The sequence below is a fragment of the Strix aluco genome, chromosome 2, assembly GCF_031877795.1.
Source record: "Strix aluco isolate bStrAlu1 chromosome 2, bStrAlu1.hap1, whole genome shotgun sequence".
Taxonomy (NCBI): Eukaryota; Metazoa; Chordata; class Aves; order Strigiformes; family Strigidae; genus Strix; species Strix aluco.
Window position 1 is genome coordinate 2,022,301 of NC_133932.1, and position 19,682 is coordinate 2,041,982.

General features: G+C 55.4%; 1 protein-coding gene across 4 annotated transcripts in view; it reads left to right on the forward strand.

The window, feature by feature from the left end:
- The window catches only part of BOC (BOC cell adhesion associated, oncogene regulated), a 59,951-nt gene that overhangs the window by 31,243 nt on the left and 9,026 nt on the right, over positions 1 to 19,682 (forward strand). For 2 of the 4 annotated variants that reach the window (XM_074816772.1, XM_074816774.1), the window contains exons 2-10: positions 1,068 to 1,235; positions 1,625 to 1,903; positions 10,514 to 10,660; positions 11,260 to 11,403; positions 11,790 to 12,083; positions 12,890 to 13,162; positions 14,169 to 14,467; positions 17,092 to 17,254; positions 18,022 to 18,132. In XM_074816772.1, the coding sequence (XP_074672873.1) occupies positions 1,151 to 1,235; positions 1,625 to 1,903; positions 10,514 to 10,660; positions 11,260 to 11,403; positions 11,790 to 12,083; positions 12,890 to 13,162; positions 14,169 to 14,467; positions 17,092 to 17,254; positions 18,022 to 18,132 (1,795 nt within the window). In that variant the 5' untranslated portion in view covers positions 1,068 to 1,150. The remainder of the gene's footprint in view (positions 1 to 1,067; positions 1,236 to 1,624; positions 1,904 to 10,513; positions 10,661 to 11,259; positions 11,404 to 11,789; positions 12,084 to 12,889; positions 13,163 to 14,168; positions 14,468 to 17,091; positions 17,255 to 18,021; positions 18,133 to 19,682) is intronic. The other 2 variants (XM_074816773.1, XM_074816775.1) reach the window with 1 other exon arrangement.

Consider the following 19,682-nt stretch of genomic DNA (forward strand, 5'->3'; position numbering starts at 1 on the left):
CCCCCAGTTCCCTCAGCCGCTCCCCATCAGACCTGTGCTCCAGACCCTGCACCAGCTCCGTTGCCCTTCTCTGGACACGCTCGAGTCATTCAATGGCCTTTTTGGAGTGAGGGGCCCAAAACTGAACCCACTCATCGAGGTGCAGCCTCACCAGTGCCGAGTCCAGGGGTAAGATCCCTTCCCTGTCCCTGCTGGCCACGCTATTGCTGATACAAGCCAGGATACCATTGGCCTTCTTGGCCACCTGGGCACACTGCTGGCTCCTGTTCAGCCGGCTGTCAATCAACACCCTCAGGTCCCTCTCTGACTGGCAGCTCTCCAGCCACTCCTCCCCAAGCCTGTAGCGCTGCTGGGGGTTGTTGTGGCCCAAGGGCAGCACCCGGCATTTGGCCTTAGTGAAACTCCTCCAGTTGGCCTCAGCCCATCGCTCCAGCCTGTCCAGATCTTTCTTTTTCTCCTGAAAAAATGTTGCCTCCACTTCAGAACAATTCCTTGCAGAGATGCGCTGAAAAACTTTTACATCTCCTAAGAAGTCCCATCTGGATTGAAACATAAGTATGCCCAGTAGCAACATGGCCAGCATCTCAGGAAGACAGTGAAACTGCGGGATCACCTGTTTTCATGTAGCCTGAGACTTGTACTACTCATTTACTTTTGTGTTCAAGCTAGAACATATTCCAGACCCAGCCAAGAAGTGGCAGCAACACTTAGCGAAGATCTCCAGTGACACTTTGTTGGAAATGTTTGTGTTTTGTTCTTGAAAATTGCCTGGTGTGCATTGCTGGCGCACTACAGGCAAGTCTGAAATGGGGAAGGGGAGCGTGTGTCTGTGTGCACACATGTAGGTTTGTACCGAGGACTGAGGATGGGATGTCTTGGGAGACTCCCAGCCATGCCTGGGGAGAGGCTGGAGAAGAGAAGTGTTTGCATCACTGTCTGTGGCCTCCTCAGGCCACTGGCTTGGTGAATCCCTGGGAGTTCAGGGGTGTTGGTAGAGAAGTCAGGCAGGGCTGGAAAGCAGAGGGAAGTCTGAGGGTTTCATCCCTTCTGTCTCTTGTCATCCACAGGAACCTGCTGCCGCAAATCCACTGCATCCCCTGAGGCAGCTTATGGGACCCTTCCCTGGGCGCCCCAGGACACACCGCATGGGATGGCAATGACACGTGGAAAGAAGAGACCCATGTCCCCCATCCCTTGCCTCATCCTCGCAGCCGCTAGCTGTTTTGCCAAACTGAGTGAGTTTCTGTTCTTACCTATTTGTTCCATTTCGTTTCTGTTTTGCCTTGATGCTGTTTAGCGTAGCCATGTCTCAAGCACAAAGTGGTTTCCTCTCTCCACTGCTTCCTGAATATCCTTGACCAAAGGTCTGGGTTCAAACACTCCTCCAGAGGAGAAGGGAATACAGTTGGAGTTGGATGTCTCTGTCTGGTGACGCCAAGAAGAAATGGGGCTGGTGTGCATCTCCAAGCACTAGGGTGGGTGTGTGGGGAGCTAAGGGGAAGCTGCAGCACAGATGGAAGCAACGGGGAATGCAAAATGTACCAGCACTGCATTTTTTTCCTCTGTCCCTTTTTTTGTGGAGTCTCACAGAGCTTTCTTATTCCCATTTTCTCCCTCTGTGCAGGTGAATCTCTGCAGGTCACAGTGCAACCTGCCTCCATTGTCCAAAAGCTGGGGGGCCCAGTCAGCCTGGGGTGTGTGGTGGACCCCCCCAGAGTGAACCTCACCTGGAGACTGAACGGGAAGGAGCTGGCTGGATCAGACGAGGTGCTGGGTATCCACATCGAGCGAGGGAAACTTGTCATCACAGCTCTCAACAACCACACCGTGGGGCGATACCAGTGCATCGCTCGTGTGCCCGAAGGAGTCATTGCCAGTGTCCCTGCAGTGGTCACATTAGCTAGTGAGTAGCTTTAGTCCTCTGCCATCCCCTGCATTGCTTGGGCCATCACTCATGCATCTTGAGAGGCTCATCCATGCTCACTTGCTCACGCTGGCATCAAGGGAGGGCTCCTTTGGCTTAGGCCATTTTGTAGCATTTTTAATCATGGACTGGCTGTCATGTTGTGGCCCAGCCATGATCCGAGCAGCCCTCCTGCGTGCTGAGCTGCAGACCTGTCTGCAGTGACGGTTTTTGCAAGACCACAAAGAGTGGGAAGTACCTGAATGTTGGGATTTGTGTGCGTGGTTGGTTTCCTGACTGTCATGCTGCCTCATCTGGTTGCTGAATTCTTGACTGAGGTTACCAAAAAGCACCTGCTGGTGCTGACAACCAAATTGCTGCCTGGGATGCTGCAGGGAGAGGGAAGGGATCTTGCCCCTGGACTCGGCACTGGTGAGGCCGCCCCTCGATGAGTGGGTTCAGTTTTGGGCCCCTCACTCCAAAAAGGCCATTGAATGACTTGAGCGTGTCCAGAGAAGGGCAACGGAGCTGGTGCAGGGTCTGGAGCACAGGTCTGATGGGGAGCGGCTGAGGGAACTGGGGGGGTTTAGTCTGGAGAAGAGGAGGCTGAGGGGAGACCTCATGGCCCTCTACAACTCCCTGAAAGGAGGGTGCAGAGAGGGGGGATGAGTCTCTTGAGCCAAGGACCCAGCGCCAGGACAAGAGGGAATGGCCTCAAGCTGCGCCAGGGCAGGGTCAGACTGGCTCTTAGGAAGGATTTCTTTGCAGAAGGGGTTGTTGGGCGTTGGAATGGGCTGCCCAGGGCAGGGGGGGAGTCCCCATCCCTGGAGGGGTTGAAGAGTCGGGTTGACCCAGCGCTGAGGGATCTGGTGGAGTTGGGAACGGTCAGTGTGAGGTTAATGGTTGGACTGGAGGAGCTTCAAGGGCTTTTCCAACCCAGATGATTCTGTGATTCTGAGAACAGTTGCATGGAGGCGTTGAAGGCAGAGACTGAGCTGTCCTCATTTAGTAAGGCAGGCACAGAACTCGATGGGAGGAGGATACAGGAGACCAGAGTACCTAAAAGCACTTGTAATGAGGTTTTTGTGGTTAAGGTGCAAGAGGCTGTATTCATTAGCACTGCTGTGGTCCTGGGGTGGGGCGTGCTCCCCCCTTCCAGGGCTTTGTCCTCTTCCGACGAGGCTGCAGTGGCATGGCAGCAAAGAGCCACCTTGTTTCTGAGCCACAGCTCTGAGTGAGGGACTTTTTTCCTATCTCTGAGCTCACGTACATGCTCCTCGCTGCTGCCCTCTGTCATTGGCGACAGACCAAGGAGATGTGTGCATGGGAAGGGGTGTCTTACGGTGGGGAACTTCTCTTACAAGCGCCTGGTTTTGGCCAGATGTTCTGCTCAGATGTGAGAAAGAGCTGTATTTGGATGCATCTGAGAAAGAGCAGCCCAGGCCTGCTTGGGGATGGGGAGGCCCTGTGTGGACCACCCTTGTTCAGGCAATGGCGAGTCTGATCTTCTCAGAGACCCGTGCAGTTTTTGGTGGAGCAAGTGCGTGCAGAGGAGACCACCATCCCCTGGCAGTGACAGCCCCCGGGCGTGGAAAGGGCTTTGTCTTCCCAGCCAGGAGGAGTCTGGGGCTAAGTCTTAAGAAAATGAAGAAGTGAAGATGTTTGTGCAAAGTGAGGGCTGGCTTTGCTTTAAAGCTAAGAGCTATTGGCTTGTTACTGATACATTAATCAGGAGTGAAATGTTTAGGCCAGGCTGGGTGGGAGGAGGAGGCGAGGGAAAGAGAGGGGAGAGCTGCTGAGCTCTGAAGCAGGGTGGGAGGGGGTTGTCACGGGGCCGAATCTGTCGGGGGATTTGGCCTGAGCCCCGTGCCGAGATTAAGTTTCGGAGAACACATTCCAGAGCAGAAAGGGGGCTGTGTGTGCGCTGGTGGCCTGATAGAGGGAAGGAGAGGAGGGGAGAGGTGAATGGGATTACCAAGGGCATGGTTTGCATTTAGGAGAACAGGGTGTGCACAGCTCCTCAGCCTGATCGGTTCCTTCTTAAGCTGATCCCATTTTCTTTTTTCCCCTCACTCCAAGCCACCACCACCAGCTCTGTCTCTTGGGACAAAGCATGGCTGTTTGGCCTATCTGTCTGCTTTGGTCTAGCATCAGTGGTAGACGGGAGACAGGTCCTAGAGCACCAGAAGGTCCCACCGTGTCCCTCAGGACAAATGAAAGCTGTGACTGAGTAGTCTGTCAGCCCTCTCCAGGAGCCAAGTCACCTTCAGCTACCGGATTGCAATTGGGGATGCGGGTGCAAAAGAGGGGGACTTGCCCATTGCTGCGGTCCCTGCCATGGCAAAAGCACTGCTGAGGGGAGGTCAGGGGCACCGTTCAGTGGAGCTCACAAAACTGGAGCCAGAGGTTGGATGAACAAGCTATTCCATTGTGGAGGACCCCCATGCTGCACTGCATGGGTCCCTTGTCCTCAAGGGGACCTGGGGATGGTAGAGGCCATGTCCCACACACCCAGATGGCCTCGGGTGGTGGAGAGCACCCAGGTGGGGAAGACTTGGCAGTCAGCGAGTGAAGAGGGAGAGAAAGCAGCCCAGGAAAGACGTGAGGCTGAAGGTGTGGGAGGGAAACCTTCTGAAAGGGTTCAAATAACCAGTTTCATGTCCATGAGCTGGAGACTGCTTGCAACAATGGCTTTGCAGCAGTTAGAAATAACAGGGGGCACTGATGTGTGGTGGGACTGAGTTTGAAAGTTATGGTAGCAGATGTGCCACGGGCTCTCGCTCCTGCTCCAGCCCTTCTCTACAGGGCCTTGCTCTGAGCTGGTTCAGTGGGGACCACGGTCCTGGGAGTGGAGAGGGAAGACCCTGGCAGGTTGGCATCACAGTTGATACATCTCTTCCAGATCACCTGCTGGGCTGAAAGAAAACCCTCTGAAAGTCTTACCCCATCCAAAAATTATTTTGGGGGGCCAGGGGGAGTGTGAAACGAGAACGTGAATGAAAGCAGCAGGAGGAGGTGTGGAAATATTTTCAACGTTTAGGCTTATTTTGGAAGAGGACCTGGAGTCATGGGAAGAAGTGTCTTGCTAGGTTTCGAGGCGTCTAGGTAACATCATCTGGCCAACTTTTAGGCTATTTCCACTCCTTTCTCTCTGCCTCCTTTGGAGGAAACACCCTCTAGTGCCCCGGGCTGTGTGTGCCCAGTCCCTCAGGGCCTCCTTGCGTTTAGCTGCCAGTCAGCAAGCAGATAACCATTGCTGCAGTGCTGGCAGCCGCAGTGTAGCCTTGGGACTGATACCTCCTTCTCCCATCTGTGGCACAGCAGCGCCAAGTCCATCTCTGCTCCCCCTGGCTCAGAGGGCTGGTTGAAACGCATTTAATTCCTCCAGCGGAGATAAAATAGCTGTTGTGTAGCCAAGGGGTGGAGGGAGGAGGGATTTGCAGAAAGGGGAGGATTTCTTAAAGCCACAAAAGGAGCAGCACTTCAGGCATTACTTGGGCACTTTTGCGTCCAGTTAGAGCCAGCCTGGTGCTCCATGACCGCATGCTTCGGCAGCCCATGGCATGTCGGTGCAGATAGATACCTGCTGATAACTGCTGGCCTGGCTGTGCTGTGCAGGATCAGCCCTGCGTGGCCCCGAGGCAGCCCTTCGGCCCGTGGCGATGGGCTGGAGAATGGACAGGGCAGGGGTATTCCTGGTTTTCCAAGGCAGGCCCTAAGCCTTCACACGTCTGAGAGCCACAAGGAAAAGTATTTTCTCTGCTCACTTCCAGGAAGCAAAGTTGCCATTGTGCCAGAAGCCCTGCTCCAGCCCCTCTCCTGGGTGGAGGTGCTATATGCAAAAGGTGTGGCTGCAGTGGGCTCTGGTGGGGCTGGATAAATCCACCAGGGACTCAAACATGGCACTGGGGGATGATCCTGCAACACCAAAAGGCTCGGAAGGTCGAGAGCCCTTGGTGGAGCTCACAGGGCAGCTGAAGTGTGGGGCTGGAGCAAAGCAGAGGTGGTGGAAGCCGTGCAACTCCCAGCGTTCAGCTGCGTGCGTGGAAAGTCAGCGCAGTGAGCACAACAGCAAGCCAGACCTGGGTAGCCATGACATTTAAAAACAAAACTAAAAAAGCAGATGAGGGGTGCAGCAGAGGAACTCCACCTGCTGCGGGGTATCCCCTGTGGCCAGGGATGAGAAGAGTGCAGGGTGGCTGTGTCCCAGGGATGCTGTGGGACAAGGGAGGCTCGTTGCCCCGTGGCCCTCCATGGGTGCCCTCGGCTTTGTGGCAGTGTGGAGGCGAAGCTGGGCCTCAGTGCACGGCGCTCGTGGGCAGTGACCCTGTGCCTCGTCGGGCTGGGCATCCCCCAGGAATTTGCAGCTGCTTTCTGAAGACAACCTCATTCATTTTCCTTTTTCCTCTGCCCGGGCCTCTCCTCTGACCGCTCCCCGGAGGCGATGGCGGGAGGGAGGGCGGGAAGGGGGCGGCTGCATGTTGGAAAAGCATTTGCTGAGCAGGCATGGGGGGCTCTGGCCCCGAGGGCAGAGGTGGCGTGAGGAGGGGAGAGAAGGAAAACACAGGTGGTGTTTTGTGAGCCGGCGGAGCTGTGGCATGAGGGCTGCGAGATGGGCCTGGGGCGACGTGGGGGAGTGGGGCTGGGGCATGGAGGGGGAGATGCGCCTGGGGATGCGTGAGCAGGCAGGAGGCCGGGGGGCTGCGTCTGTCCCAGTGGGGTGGGAGGGAGCTGGTGGTGTCAGCACCAGTGCCCAGGCTCCTGCGGTCCTGACCTGCCTGACCGGAGAGCTGTAACCCCAGACAGCCGAGGGGGGATTAGTGGAAGGTGCCTGCCCCCAAACTGGGGGACCCCCGTCCCTGCCCATTCCCCCTTCTCAGGGTCCCTGCCTTCCCTCCCTCCCCCTTCCCTACAGCAGGGAGGACTTTCACCTTGAGGGCCGGCATTTTATTTACTACTGCTTCTTCTCCAAAGTTATTTATGGTCTCCCATTCATTTAATCCAGTCTGTCTCGCCTGCCTCGATGCTTGGCCCCCAGCCCTGGGATTCAGCTGGTTTCCCTCCCCGATGACAGCGACGCAGCTCGTCGCAGGGCTGACCCTCCCTGTGCCCCGGCTCACCCCATCGTGCCTCGGAGCGGCGCGCAGATGGACACAAGCAACAGCCTTTGGTTGCACTCCCTTCTAAACAAAAAAGGGAAAAAAAAATTAATTAAAAAATACGCTTTGTTATCCCAGCCCAGCTGAGACAGCGCTCTGGCTGTCCGTCCGTCCGCAGCACCTCCCGGCCAGTGGCTGGTGGATGAGGACTTGCTGCTTCCCTGTGATCAAGAGTGTCTTTTAAGGACAAGGACACGGGCTGGCACGCTGGGCGCCGCCATATGAAAAGGAAAACCCAGCCAGCGGAGAGGGGATGTGGTTTCTCCCAGCTGCAGCGGGAGTTGGGCTCGGGGTACAAATTGCATGTTAGACGAGGGGCACGGCTGCTGCTGGCCGGGCAGCCAAAGGGCCGAGCGCTGCCTCCCCGCTGGTGCTGACCCTCTCCTCCACCCCTCCTGCACTGTGCTACCTGGCGGGGGGAGGCGTGCCTGGCCCCCCACATCTCGGGCGGCTCATTTGAAGCCCCCGAGATGAAGCTGGGTGTCCCGGCCCAGCGCCGCACCCTCTGTTCTGCTGTGCTGGGGCCAAGTGGAACGGGATGTGTGAGGGGGGGCTTGTCCCTCTCATGGAGGAGGCAGGGGGTGCTCCTGAACACCGCTCGCCAGCTCCGGCTGACCCATTGACGTTAATGGATGGCTGTATGTGCCCGCACCAGCAGGGAGCAGGGTGGTTGAGACCGCCTGTGGCCAAAACCTGCTGGCAAATAAACCAGTCTTGTTTGCTGTGGGGGAGCAGGAATTTAGGGGAGTAGTTTGGCAGGAAGCTCGTACACTTGCGTATTGGAAAATAGCTTGTCCTAGTGCCCACCTGATGTTTTTTCCCCTCTCCCCTCCTGGTTTCGCTCCAGCAGCGCCCCGTTCTTGCTCCTCCAGCCACCCCAGGATCCCTTTCCTCCATCCTTTCCCCCTCCATCCACAGCTTCACCCCTCGTCCAATGTGGTCAGGCTGGGAGGGGAAGGCAGGAAGATCTGGGGGTCCTGCTCCCCACTATGGGGCTGCAGCACTCAGCTGTGAGAGCGGTGGGCTGAGCAGCCATCTCGGGGGCTGCACGTGAGGGACCCCCATGTCCACCCAGTCCAAGGTCATCTCGGGGATCCCCCAGCATGGGGACATCATTTTCCAGCTCCGAGAGCGTGATGCTCCCCGACGGGCTCCACTGTGTTTTTCCTTTGGGCTCCTGGGCCCCTTCTCTTCAGGGTCTGTGCATGTGTGCGTGTGTGTGTGTGTGTGTGTGTGTGTGTACAGATCCCTGCCAGCAGTGCTGGAGCCTATGCCTTGGCTCCGAAATCTTAATTTGGCTGTGATGAATCCAGACCACCAAGGCGCACATTAATTTTCCTGATGCTCGTTTATATTTTGTTGATTGGAGAAATATGCATGATGTGGGCAAGCAGACACTGGGCTCTCGCCTCTTCTCCACCTCTTTCCATTTCTGTGGCCCTTACTATTTTATTCCTTGATCAAATATAAAAAGTAAAGAGGAGAAAATATCCAGCACCCTTCCCCTCCCCAGCAGTAACTTTCGTTGTCGGAGGAGCGTGAAGCGCTGCCAGCTTTTCACAAGTTAAGAGTTAACCTTCATCTGGCTTTAATACCCAGTGGAAACATGGCTCCCCTCCTCGGCTTGTCTTAAAGGATTAATCACATTTCTGAAGTTCACCCCTATTCCTTCTTTTTATTATTATTTTTTTTAATTGAACGATGCCAAGAAATTCCAGAAGTATTAAGTATGTTTGCTGCAAATCATTTTTATGACATTGCAAAACCTCCCCTTTTCTTTTCAACCTCCTCCCCTTCTCTCAGATCTGGGCCCGGGAACGCTGGCTCCCCCGGCAGCCACCCGGCAGCCCCTCCGCGCCGCGCTCGGGGAGGCTTTCTCGCCGCTTTGCCAAGAGAGCTGGTTTTTATTTAAACTCCATAAAGGATCTTGCTTTAATCAGAAAGTCTGCTTGAGAAATTTCATGTCACTTTTCCATGACTGTGGGTGGGAGAAGCTTGGAGCCAGAGTTGTCTTTTGCTCTTGGAGTGCTGCTGCATTTCCCAGAGAACAAAAACACATTTTTCTGCTGGCTGGGGCTGCCAAGGGAGGCTGCCTGCCGTCCGCCCGCCGCCAGCCCTCCTGCTTCCCCCCGGCTCTCCAAACTGCCCGAGGTCGCGGGCGCCACGTCCCAGGATGGGTTTCGGGGGCGAGGGAGCTGTTGACAGCGCGTGGCCGTGCCATGCCGTGGCAACGGGTGCGACGTGCTGCTTTAGCGTGGGGTTTTGAAAAGGAAGTGCAGTCTCGTCCGGCTTCAGCGGCTTGAGAGACGTGTGTTTGCGCTGGGTCCCGGGGAAGATGGGCTGCTTGAGCCTTGATGCGACAACGTGACCTGCAAGCGACTGCGGGATGTGCAGTTGTCACTAGTGGTCGCCTGGGCTGGTGCACGGCACTGTAAAAATGCATGCGCAGGACTTTTTTCCTGGCACAAAACCTTCTCCCTCGCAGCACGGGCTGACCAAGACAAACTTTGGGCTTGCAGTGCCCTGGCAAGATTTGCCATCGTGCCCAGGGAGAGCAGGAACCGGTTTCATCTCTGGGAAGCTTGGCGAGGCCGGGCTGGCATGCTCCCTTGCCCGGCCAGATCCACAGGGTTTCACTGCGGTTCTCTGCTCCTGCTTTGAAGAAAACAAAAAATTAAGCTCCTCTTCCCCCCACCCCAGTGCATTGGCCCTGCCAGGGGAGTGACCCCCATCACAGCCTCGCAGGGGGACACGTGCTGGGACGGGGTGTTCTCATGGCGTTTTAGAGAGGGGGCAGCTGTGCCGTGTAGAGGAGAAGCTGCTTTTCCTTGCAAGGCCCTGTTCTTTGAACTGGAACTTGGGCACATGCGAATCATCGTGGTTAACCAGCCTTTGGCCGTGAGATATTTGATGGGAACGAGAGTGCCTGGAGTAGAGACACTGATTGCTCAGGCTCTGGAGGAGCTCAGGGCAGCTCTGGGAGCATCCAGCATTCACACACCTTCTCCCGCTCTGTCACCTGGCAATCTGTACACCCTTGAAGCAGGCTGGGCTCTCTGAGTTATGACTACAAAGTTAGCTTCTCAGTAGCAGGATGGCAGCTACGTTTGAACTAGCAGGTGGCAGAAAGACCATTTTTGGCCGCCCTTCAGTGCTGCAGTAAGTTGGCTCGTTTTTTACTCTCAGGTCAGGATTTTTCGCACCCAGTTTCTCAGTCATGGAGCAGGCGGTTTCTCCAGAAGCTGTGTTTTAAGTTACCCATTTTGTAGGAAGGAGGAGGATTAAAAAAAATAAAGCTCTGAAACCTGGCCAGTTTCCCTAGCTGCTGGGGACAGAGCAGTCCTCTGCCGGCACAGCAATGAAACAGCCCCTGGTCAGCAGGGAAAGGATGAGCTGACACCAAGGTGATGAGCCAGCTGCTGAGATGCTCTGTCATTCCCTCTCTCTGCAGATCTCAAAGATTTCAAGTTTGACGGCCAGCATGTGATCGAGGTGGATGAAGGGAACACGGCCGTGATCGCTTGTGACCTGCCCGAAAGTCACCCCAAGGCTCAGGTCCGCTACAGCGTGAAGCAGGAGTGGCTAGAGGCCTCCCGAGGTGAGTGCCACAGGGGTCTGTCCCGCTGGGTCCCCTCCCACGACCCTCAGATTTACCCTTCCCTACCAGCAGTAGCTTTCTCTGCCTCCTGCCTTCTCATTGTCCCTTCGCCGCTGGTCTGAGTGCAGATTGGTTTAGGGCCTCTGCCAGGTCTCCTTGATGTCTGGGAGTGTGGAGCCATGCGTAACACCAGCTTGTGGTAAGGCAAAAGGAGGCAGAATTAGGTGATGCACAATGTCACTTTTCACTGGGCATCTCCATGTGTCCATGAAGCATTCTTCTAGCCCAGCCCGGATAAAGGCAACTTTGAATTTGGGGAAATTTTTAAAATTTGGATCTGAATTTTGCAGCTCCTCTCCATCTCCTGCACGTACCTGTGACAAGCTAGCTTGGCCTGAGGCTCTGTTCCTTCCGTCATTGCATCATTGCTCCCCCTGATATTTGAACCAAAAGGGGTCATTTCGGTGCTGTCGGTGTTACCGTGTTGTTTTTTCCCTTCCCACTTGCTGACCTTTTCTTCAGGGCACTGCATGTCTTCCAGGAGGCTGGACGGGAGCATACCTTGTGACCAGGTGCCACCTCCTCTTCTCTCTCTACAGACAATTACCTCATCATGCCATCCGGGAACCTTCAGATCGTCAATGCCAGCCAAGAGGATGAAGGGACTTACAAATGTGCTGCCTACAACCCTGTGACGCAGGAGGTGAAAACCTCGGTCTCCAGTGAGAGGCTCCGTGTGAGACGTAAGCCGCTCTCCCTTCACTGCACGTCTTCTCCATAGCGCTTCCAGCCCCGGGAGCACGTACGTGTGCTCTCGCAGGTGGTTCTCCCTGTGAACCGACATTAACAGTTGCTGGGACAACACCTTTCCAGCAGCAGAAGGCCCCGAGGTCTGCTCCTGGGGTATGTGTGTGCGCAACCCTGGGATTGCTGTACCTCCTCGGGATTTGTTCTTGGGGATGGGTGAGCAAAGGCCCTCAGCCCTTAAGGAATGGCCCTCTTGGCCTGCGTTGTGTTTATCCGCCCCAGCGCAGGGCAGCAGCGCGCTAGTCCTACTGTCACCCCTCCCTGCTTTCCCACCGGCCGCCTGCCTTCCCACCCACCTCCTTCCTCCTCCTCTCCTCACCAGGCTCCACAGCGGAGGCAGCCCGGATAATCTACCCCCCCGAAGCTCAGACCATCATCGTCACCAAGGGCCAAAGCCTCATCCTGGAGTGCGTGGCCAGCGGGATCCCCCCGCCGCGAGTCACCTGGGCCAAAGACGGCTCCAGCGTCTCCGCGTACAACAAGACGCGCTTCCTGCTCAGCAACCTCCTGATTGACCCCACGAGTGAGGAGGACTCGGGCACCTACAGCTGCACGGCTGACAACGGGGTTGGGGAGGCCGGAGCCGCATTCATCTTCTACAACGTGCAGGTGTTTGGTGAGTGCTGCTGTAGCCCTTGTTTTGGGAAGGGCTTGGAATTTCTCCGCTGCTTTCAGGGGAAAATACTGGTGCTGCTGTACTCTTCCTCTCCCTGGACAAACCACAATGCACTGCAAACCCCTGCTTGTGGTTCCAGTTTCTAGGAGTTGGGACAAATTCTTCCTTGAGGGTGGTAGTTCCCACCGTGGCTGGAGATGGTGGATCCTCCCTTCCTCTGCAGAAGCGATTCTCTTGTCAGTTGTGGCACTGGGTTTGCTCTGACACTTTCTAGTGGAGGACTGGCTGCTGCTTAGACATATTTCACATTGCCATAGGGAAGACGTCAGCGTCTCTTGCTTTTTGTTCTGTAGGGAAACTCTCTCTAAGGAGTGGGAAATGTAAGGGATACTACACCTCAGACATTTCTAGCATGCATCCTTCCCCTTCTCACAAGCATTAGGGAGGCTAAGCCTATTTTCATTGGATTGCATTTCGTCCAGGTGCCGCCGTGTTGTTTTGGCACAGGCACGGTCTTTGCAGAGCAGCATTTCAGATCAGAAAAATGGGACTTGTAGGTGGCCGCTGTCATCTGAGAGGGGCAGATGGCCTTGGGCCACCTCCCCTTGTGGTTCATGTGGATGCTGAAGGGGAGGTGGAAGGAAGCGAACTCCTGTGGGCCCCCACGAAGGGAGTGGGACTTGGGGGTGGGGTAAGGATCCATCACTCTGCCCTCGTCCCTGCCAGAGAGAAAAGCGCAAAGCCACGACCGTGCCGTGCTGCCTGCCAGGTGGCACTCAGCAGCCGTGGTTTTTTTCCCTGCACAGAACCCCCGGAGGTCACCATGGAGGTGTCCCAGCAGATCATTCCCTGGGGCCAGAGCGCCAAGTTCACCTGCGAGGTGCGAGGGAACCCCCAGCCCTCCGTCGTGTGGCTGCGCAACGCCGTCCCCCTCTCCGGCAGCCAGCGGCTCCGGCTGTCCCGCAGGGCACTGCGGCTGATCAGCGTGGGGCCCGAGGATGACGGCATATACCAGTGCATGGCTGAGAACGAGGTCGGCAGTGCGCAAGCCATGGTGCAGCTGAGGACAGCCCGGCCGGGTAAGTGCCCCTCTCCAAGCTTGTGACCATTCAATCCCAGAGCCTAACTCACAGGGGGAGAGCCGGAGAAGAAAGTTGGTGTGTAACCTTCCTGCTTGTGCTCTTCCCTCCCTTTTACCCTATGCTTCGAGTGCTTTTTTGGCTGGGATCTCCGTATCTCCCTGCAGGAGCTTAGTAGTGGTTTTGCTTGTAAGCACAGCGCCATGTGTGCGTACTCGTGCTGTCTCTACATGAGAATCACAGAATCCTCAAGGTTGGAAAAGCCCTTGAAGCTCCTCCAGTCCAACCATGAACCTCACACTGACCGTTCCCAACTCCACCAGATCCCTCAGCGCTGGGTCAACCCGACTCTTCAACCCCTCCAGGGATGGGGACTCCCCCCCTGCCCTGGGCAGCCCATTCCAACGCCCAACAACCCCTTCTGCAAAGAAATCCTTCCTAAGAGCCAGTCTGACCCTGCCCTGGCGCAGCTTGAGGCCATTCCCTCTTGTCCTGGCACTGGTTCCTTGGCTCAAGAGACTCATCCCCCCTCTCTGCACCCTCCTTTCAGGGAGTTGGAGAGGTGTAGGACATCCGGGTGTAGGGCATTACCCCAGGGCTTACTCAGCTCTGCCTCTGAGTTTACACTGAGCAAGGGCATAAACACTGATGTGGGTGGATCTGCCGGGGGGTAAGAGAGAAACCACCTGATTCCCTGGACCCTGCTGAACTTATCCAGGGTAAGAGGGGCTTCAGAGGGGGAGGAAACCCCATGTGGCCGAGGCCTGTTCTCGGAGAGGCCCCAGTGAGGTATGTTAGGTTTGTAGCAGAAGGAGAGATTGTTGCCAACACCTTTTTGAGTGGCACAGCAGGCAGCACCACCTGGGACCTGATACCTCTAAGGTACCTGTGGTGCAGTGGTGTAGAGTGCCAGTTGGGATGCTTGAGAGGCTCAAGGGGCTCGTAGCTCTGCCTTCACCCCAGACTGCAACGGGCATTTACCCTGCCTCCACACCTTGTCTTTCAGGAGCTACACTCCACTCTGGGCAAGATGCCCGGCTGGGCTCAGCTCAGCCTCCAACACCACCTTCCAGGGACGGTGCCTTAAAGCTGCCCCTGGATAAAGCAGGACTGCCAAAGCCTGCGACGACCCCGCTGGCAGCATCTCCACAGTGCGCAGCCAACAGGGAGCCGGTATCTCCAGCCGAGGCCCCCATCATCCTCAGTTCTCCCCGAACATCCAAGACGGACAGCTACGATCTGGTGTGGAGACCCCGGCCTGACAGCAGAGCCCCCATCCTCTATTACGTGGTGAAGCATCGCAAGGTATCGCTGTTTCACCCCGCTCCCATCTTTCCCCTCTGTGCCGTTCCACAGGTGGGCTGGTGGCCTTGCTGCACGTTTTCACACCTCGTGAGCTGGTGGCACTGGCTGCTGGGGCCTCCTCAGCTGTAGCCTCGGGCTGTTGAGGCGTGACGAGTACAGGCTGCGAGAGGAGGTTTGCTGAGCTGTCCGAGAAAAGCCTAAGCATGCAGAGGGCGTATGCCCACACGCGTGATTCCAGTCTGAAGAGCTTCCACTTGCAATTCCCCATTGTGTGCTTACACAAGTAGGAAGTCCCGAGGGCAGGTTGCGCAGTGACTTGCTCCATAATGCTTTTGTCTTGGCACAAAGCCACGGGGACACCTTTGCCTTGAAAGGCTTGGGCTGCTCAGCAGCACTGAAGCACCCACGCTCAGTGACTATGAGGAGCCACCAGAGAGCCAGCACAGCCGTGCTAAATCCTCCGGGAAGGTCTTCAACCACCGGTTTTATTCTGGAAGCTGAACGGCACCGCACCGTTGAGCGTGTCTTGGCGGTGCGCTGCCGAGCTCTGCCTGAGCCCAAGGGCCCCTGCTCTCGGCAGCGCTTCTCGGCACCGCAGGCAGAGCTGGAGCCCAGCAGTTTCTCTAAATAATGAAGCATTGCTGAGGTAAAAATTCTGCTTTTGAGGTGTAGAGCATCTCTTCCCATTTTGCTGGGGATGAGTGGGGAAAAAAAGGGCTTGAATTTATCTGTTTGCTGCTTGTATTTCCTTTGGGTAGGGAAGGAGCTGCAGTAGAGAGGCAGGTTTTGCTTTGAGGTTTGAGTAGATTCCAGATCTGGCATGTTTTGGATTCCCAGCCATTGCAAGGCACCATTTTCAATTATACGTGAATACATGTATCTGTTTTCCTGGAACTGTTTGATTTTGTGAAAATACAGTATAATAGGAGGCTGTTATAATCCCTGCACACCCTTGATTTCTTTCTAAACAAAGCTTAAGCTGAGGGTTTCAGCTAACCATGTCTGTAAAGAGCTCTTTAAAACAAAGGCAGAAGATGACAACACAAGAACACAATAGGGCAAGCTTAAATAAAAACCAAAAGATGCCAAAAGCCTCACCAGACTATTGGCTCTGGTTGTCTGGCAAGAAGAGATTTGTCCCCCAGTGGTGTACCGTGCAACTACCCGTTCTGCATGCAATCTTAACTTGCAGGCTGGAGTTTGTCCATATTTTATTTGTTTTTCAGCGCTTCACCTGGAAGGGGCTGGAGGGCAGTGGAGGTCACCATGGGTCACTGCAGTTTGCAGTAATATGTTTTCAGTGTAGTCCAAATTCTCAGCTGGAGACTCTTTCTTGGGATGCTTAAGGATTGTGTGGAAAGGAATTAGACCCAATAACCCTTAAACTTGTTTAAAAAGAGTCTCTTTCTATCAGAGATCCTTAGGATCAAACTATATAATGATCTGGATTTTGACATCTCTGACTGGAAAAGCATGTGTGCGGAGAGGGAAGGAATCAATTGAGCAACAAAAGAAGAGGCTCTTTGTGTGAAAAATGGCTATAAGGAAAGTAAAACCTACTGAGAGGAGGCTTACATTTGTACTGGGCAAGGGTCTGCTGCTCCTCTGGAAATTATCTGCGGACGTTTCCTTTTTCCTGCTCTTATGCTGCCCCTAAAATCTCAGCAGCCTGCAAGCAGTCAGATGCCACGCAGCCGTTATCTTTGTTTCTTAAGAATTTCTCTTTTTCTTTCCTGGATATTAGCAGTCTTTAGGGCTCCCCTCCCTGGCCTCACAACTCTGCAGGCTCGGGAATAAAAATAAAACGAGGCAGGCATTAATCAGTCAGTGTCAAACGCTTGGAGAAGATGAATGATACGGCAGAGTCTTGGCATTTCCGTTTTGTTGCGTTGCCTGCATTGCTAATGCTCCTTTCGGCACCGGGTCACTTCAGTGTCCTGCCTATTTGCCTGCAAAAATATTATCCTTGCAGCTGGGGAGAAAGAGGAAGGTCCCACCTTCCCTCCCCCTCTGCGTGGGGCATCAAGGCATCACCAAAAAATGAACTGTGTTTCCAAGCCTTTCTGGCTTGGAAGCCACGGCCAGACACGGTCTCTTCCCTGCAGAAACCTGTGCTGCAACGTTACAGTTCCTCATTTCAGCCAGAAAACGCCAGCGGTGAGGCTGGATAAAACGCTGTTAGTCCAGATTTAGGTCTAGATGACCAAAGTGGGGTCCGGGTACCTCATCCTATGGAAATGGCCAGCATCTCTGCAGGAGAAATTTGGCTCCTAAAGCAGCTCGAGCCTCTGGCTAATGCTGCCTTTTGTGGGCAGCTCTGCTCCAGAGCTTTATGTGCACTGAGGGGCAGTGGGATCAGAGGGGACCAGCAGACAGAACGAGGCTGACTCAACCTCTGGGGTCAAGGAAACACCCTGGTGCTCGGTGACTTGTCCTGCTGATACCTGAATCCTTCAGCTTTGCAAAATCAGGCTGGAAACATCTCCTCTGCAGGCAGGGAACTGGCCTCCAGGCAGGGAAAGTAGCCCTAGTTGGTCACAAACTGTCATGAAAGTTTCTGAGCTTAGTGCAGGCAAGAAGCCCAGCCTGCCCCCAGCTTTGCAAGGCCTGCCTTGGTCTCTCAGCAGGTCACCAACGGCTCGGAGAGCTGGGCAGTGAGGGACGTCCCAGCCTCGCAGCACCGCCTGACCCTCACCAGGCTGGACCCGGGGAGCCTCTACGAGGTGGAGATGGCTGCTCACAACTGTGCCGGCGAGGGACAGACGGCCATGGTGACCTTCCGGACTGGTAAAGGTCAAATCTTTCCCTGGGTGTTTTGCTCTGAGTCAGGGGAGGGCCCCTCTGAGACATCCCGCCCCAGCCCTGAGGCACAGGCACCAACCTTTGGACAAAGGGGCTGTTTCTGCTCTGGAAACCTGCCTGCCCTCAGCTTAGAGTGACTCTGTCAGAAGGGAAAGTGGAGGGTGGGATTGAAACGGGATGGGGAAAATCAGGCCTTCCCCTCTGCCTGGGTTGGAGTAAGTCCCTCCCTCCCTCGGCATCTCAGTTGGACACCTGCAGAACCGTAGAAAATAGGTCTGGTGGGGATGTCAAGAGGTCGTTTAATCCATCCTCTGCCTGGAGACAGGGTTTGTTCCCAACTGGCGTGTGTCTAATCTATCCTTAAAAGCTTGTCCTGCACTAAAGGAAGCTCCACACAGTCTGCTTGGTGCCGAGCTGTCTTGGTGCCACTAAAAGGATGTCCCAAATGTCTATGTTAAGTCCCCCTTGTGCTAATGACCTCCTTCTCAGGCAGAAAGGTAGCAGCATTTCAAGACCAATTAAAAGTTGTAGAAAATTAACTATGAGGGGGATCTATTAAGTTTAACAAACCTGCCCCTTTAGCTTTAGTTCCTGCCTGCAGGTTGAGTGCTTCGAACGCCTAGGGCCGTTGGGAGTCCAGATTGTACTTACCTTGGCATCGTGGCTGGGAATATTTTCTTCCCTCATCACAGCAAAAATTAACTCTGAGCCACGCCTCCATGTCACTGATGCCACCTCTCCCTTCTGCACAGGCCGGCGCCCAAAACCAGAGATTGTTGCCAGCAAAGAGCAGCAAATCCAGAGGGACGACCCAGGCACGAGCACTCAGAGCAGTAACCAGTCTGACAACAGCCGTCTGTCCCGTAAGGCCCTCCCTGAACGGGGGAAGGAGGGAGGGCGAGGGGTGCTGGATCTCTTGGGGGTGGCAGCAGCCAGGCTGTGCTGGGGCTGAAGTTTCTGCGGGGTAAAGCAAGTCTGTGCAAAGCTGGATGGCTGGTCTCTAGCTCCTGATGAGGAGAGGTCCTTGTGGGACACCCGGAAGGATTGAATGACTCGAGCGTGTCCAGAGAAGGGCAACGGAGCTGGTGCAGGGTCTGGAGCACAGGTCTGATGGGGAGCGGCTGAGGGAACTGGGGGGGTTTAGTCTGGAGAAGAGGAGGCTGAGGGGAGACCTCATGGCCCTCTACAACTCCCTGAAAGGAGGGTGCAGAGAGGGGGGATGAGTCTCTTGAGCCAAGGACCCAGCGCCAGGACAAGAGGGAATGGCCTCAAGCTGCGCCAGGGCAGGGTCAGACTGGCTCTTAGGAAGGATTTCTTTGCAGAAGGGGTTGTTGGGCGTTGGAATGGGCTGCCCAGGGCAGGGGGGGAGTCCCCATCCCTGGAGGGGTTGAAGAGTCGGGTTGACCCAGCACTGAGGGATCTGGTGGAGTTGGGAACGGTCAGTGTGAGGTTCATGGTTGGACTGGAGGATCCTCAAGGGCTTTTCCAACCGAGATGATTCTGTGACCCCTGCTGCTGCGCTTGGCAGGCAGCCCGGCTTAGGAGAGCAGGCCTGTCCCCACCATGAACGCAGGGACTTGTCAGGAACTGTCTGTCTCTTGTTGAGTTTCATGTGGAGAGTTCAGAAAGCCCTGCCATGGAGTCTGTGAACGTGCGGTGCATAGGACCAACAAGGTGCTGTGCACCAGCGGGTGCTGGGGGATCGCGAGGGAGAAAGGGGAACCCTGCGGGTCCTGGCATCCTCCTCCCTCAGCCAAGCCTTGACAGGGAGTAGTTAGTGCCCATTCTAGGGGTGCAGGGTGCTCTGTTTGGGTATTTTGCTGCACTGAAGAAACATCAGTTCTTTCCTGGTTAATCCAATCCATTGTTTCCCACCTCAGGCTTGCCATTTAGCAGCTGAACATGAGCCAGCAGTGTGCCCAGGTGGCCAAGAAAGCCAACGGCATCCTGGCTTGGATTAGAAACAGTGTGACCAGCAGGAGCAGGGAGGTGATAGTCCCCCTGTGCTCTGCACTGGTGAGGCCACACCTGGAGGGTTGTGTCCAGTTTTGGGCACCTCAATACGAGAGAGATCTCGAGGGGCTGGAGCGAGGGCAGAGGAGGGCAACGAGGCTGGGGAAGGGCCTGGAGAATAAATCCTGTGAGGAGCGATTGAAGGAGCTGGGACTGTTCAGTGTGAGGAGGAGAAGGTGAGGGGAGACCTCATCACTCTCTACAGCTCCCTGAAAGGACATTGTAGAGAGGTTGGTGCTGGTCTCTTCTCACAGGGGATTAGTGACAGAACAAGAGGGAACGGCTTTAAACTGCAACAGGGGAGGTTCAGACTGGACATGAGGAAAAAATGTTTCCCAGAAAGAGTGGTCAGAGAGTGGAATAGGCTGCCCAGGGAGGGGGTGGAGTCCCCATCCCTGGG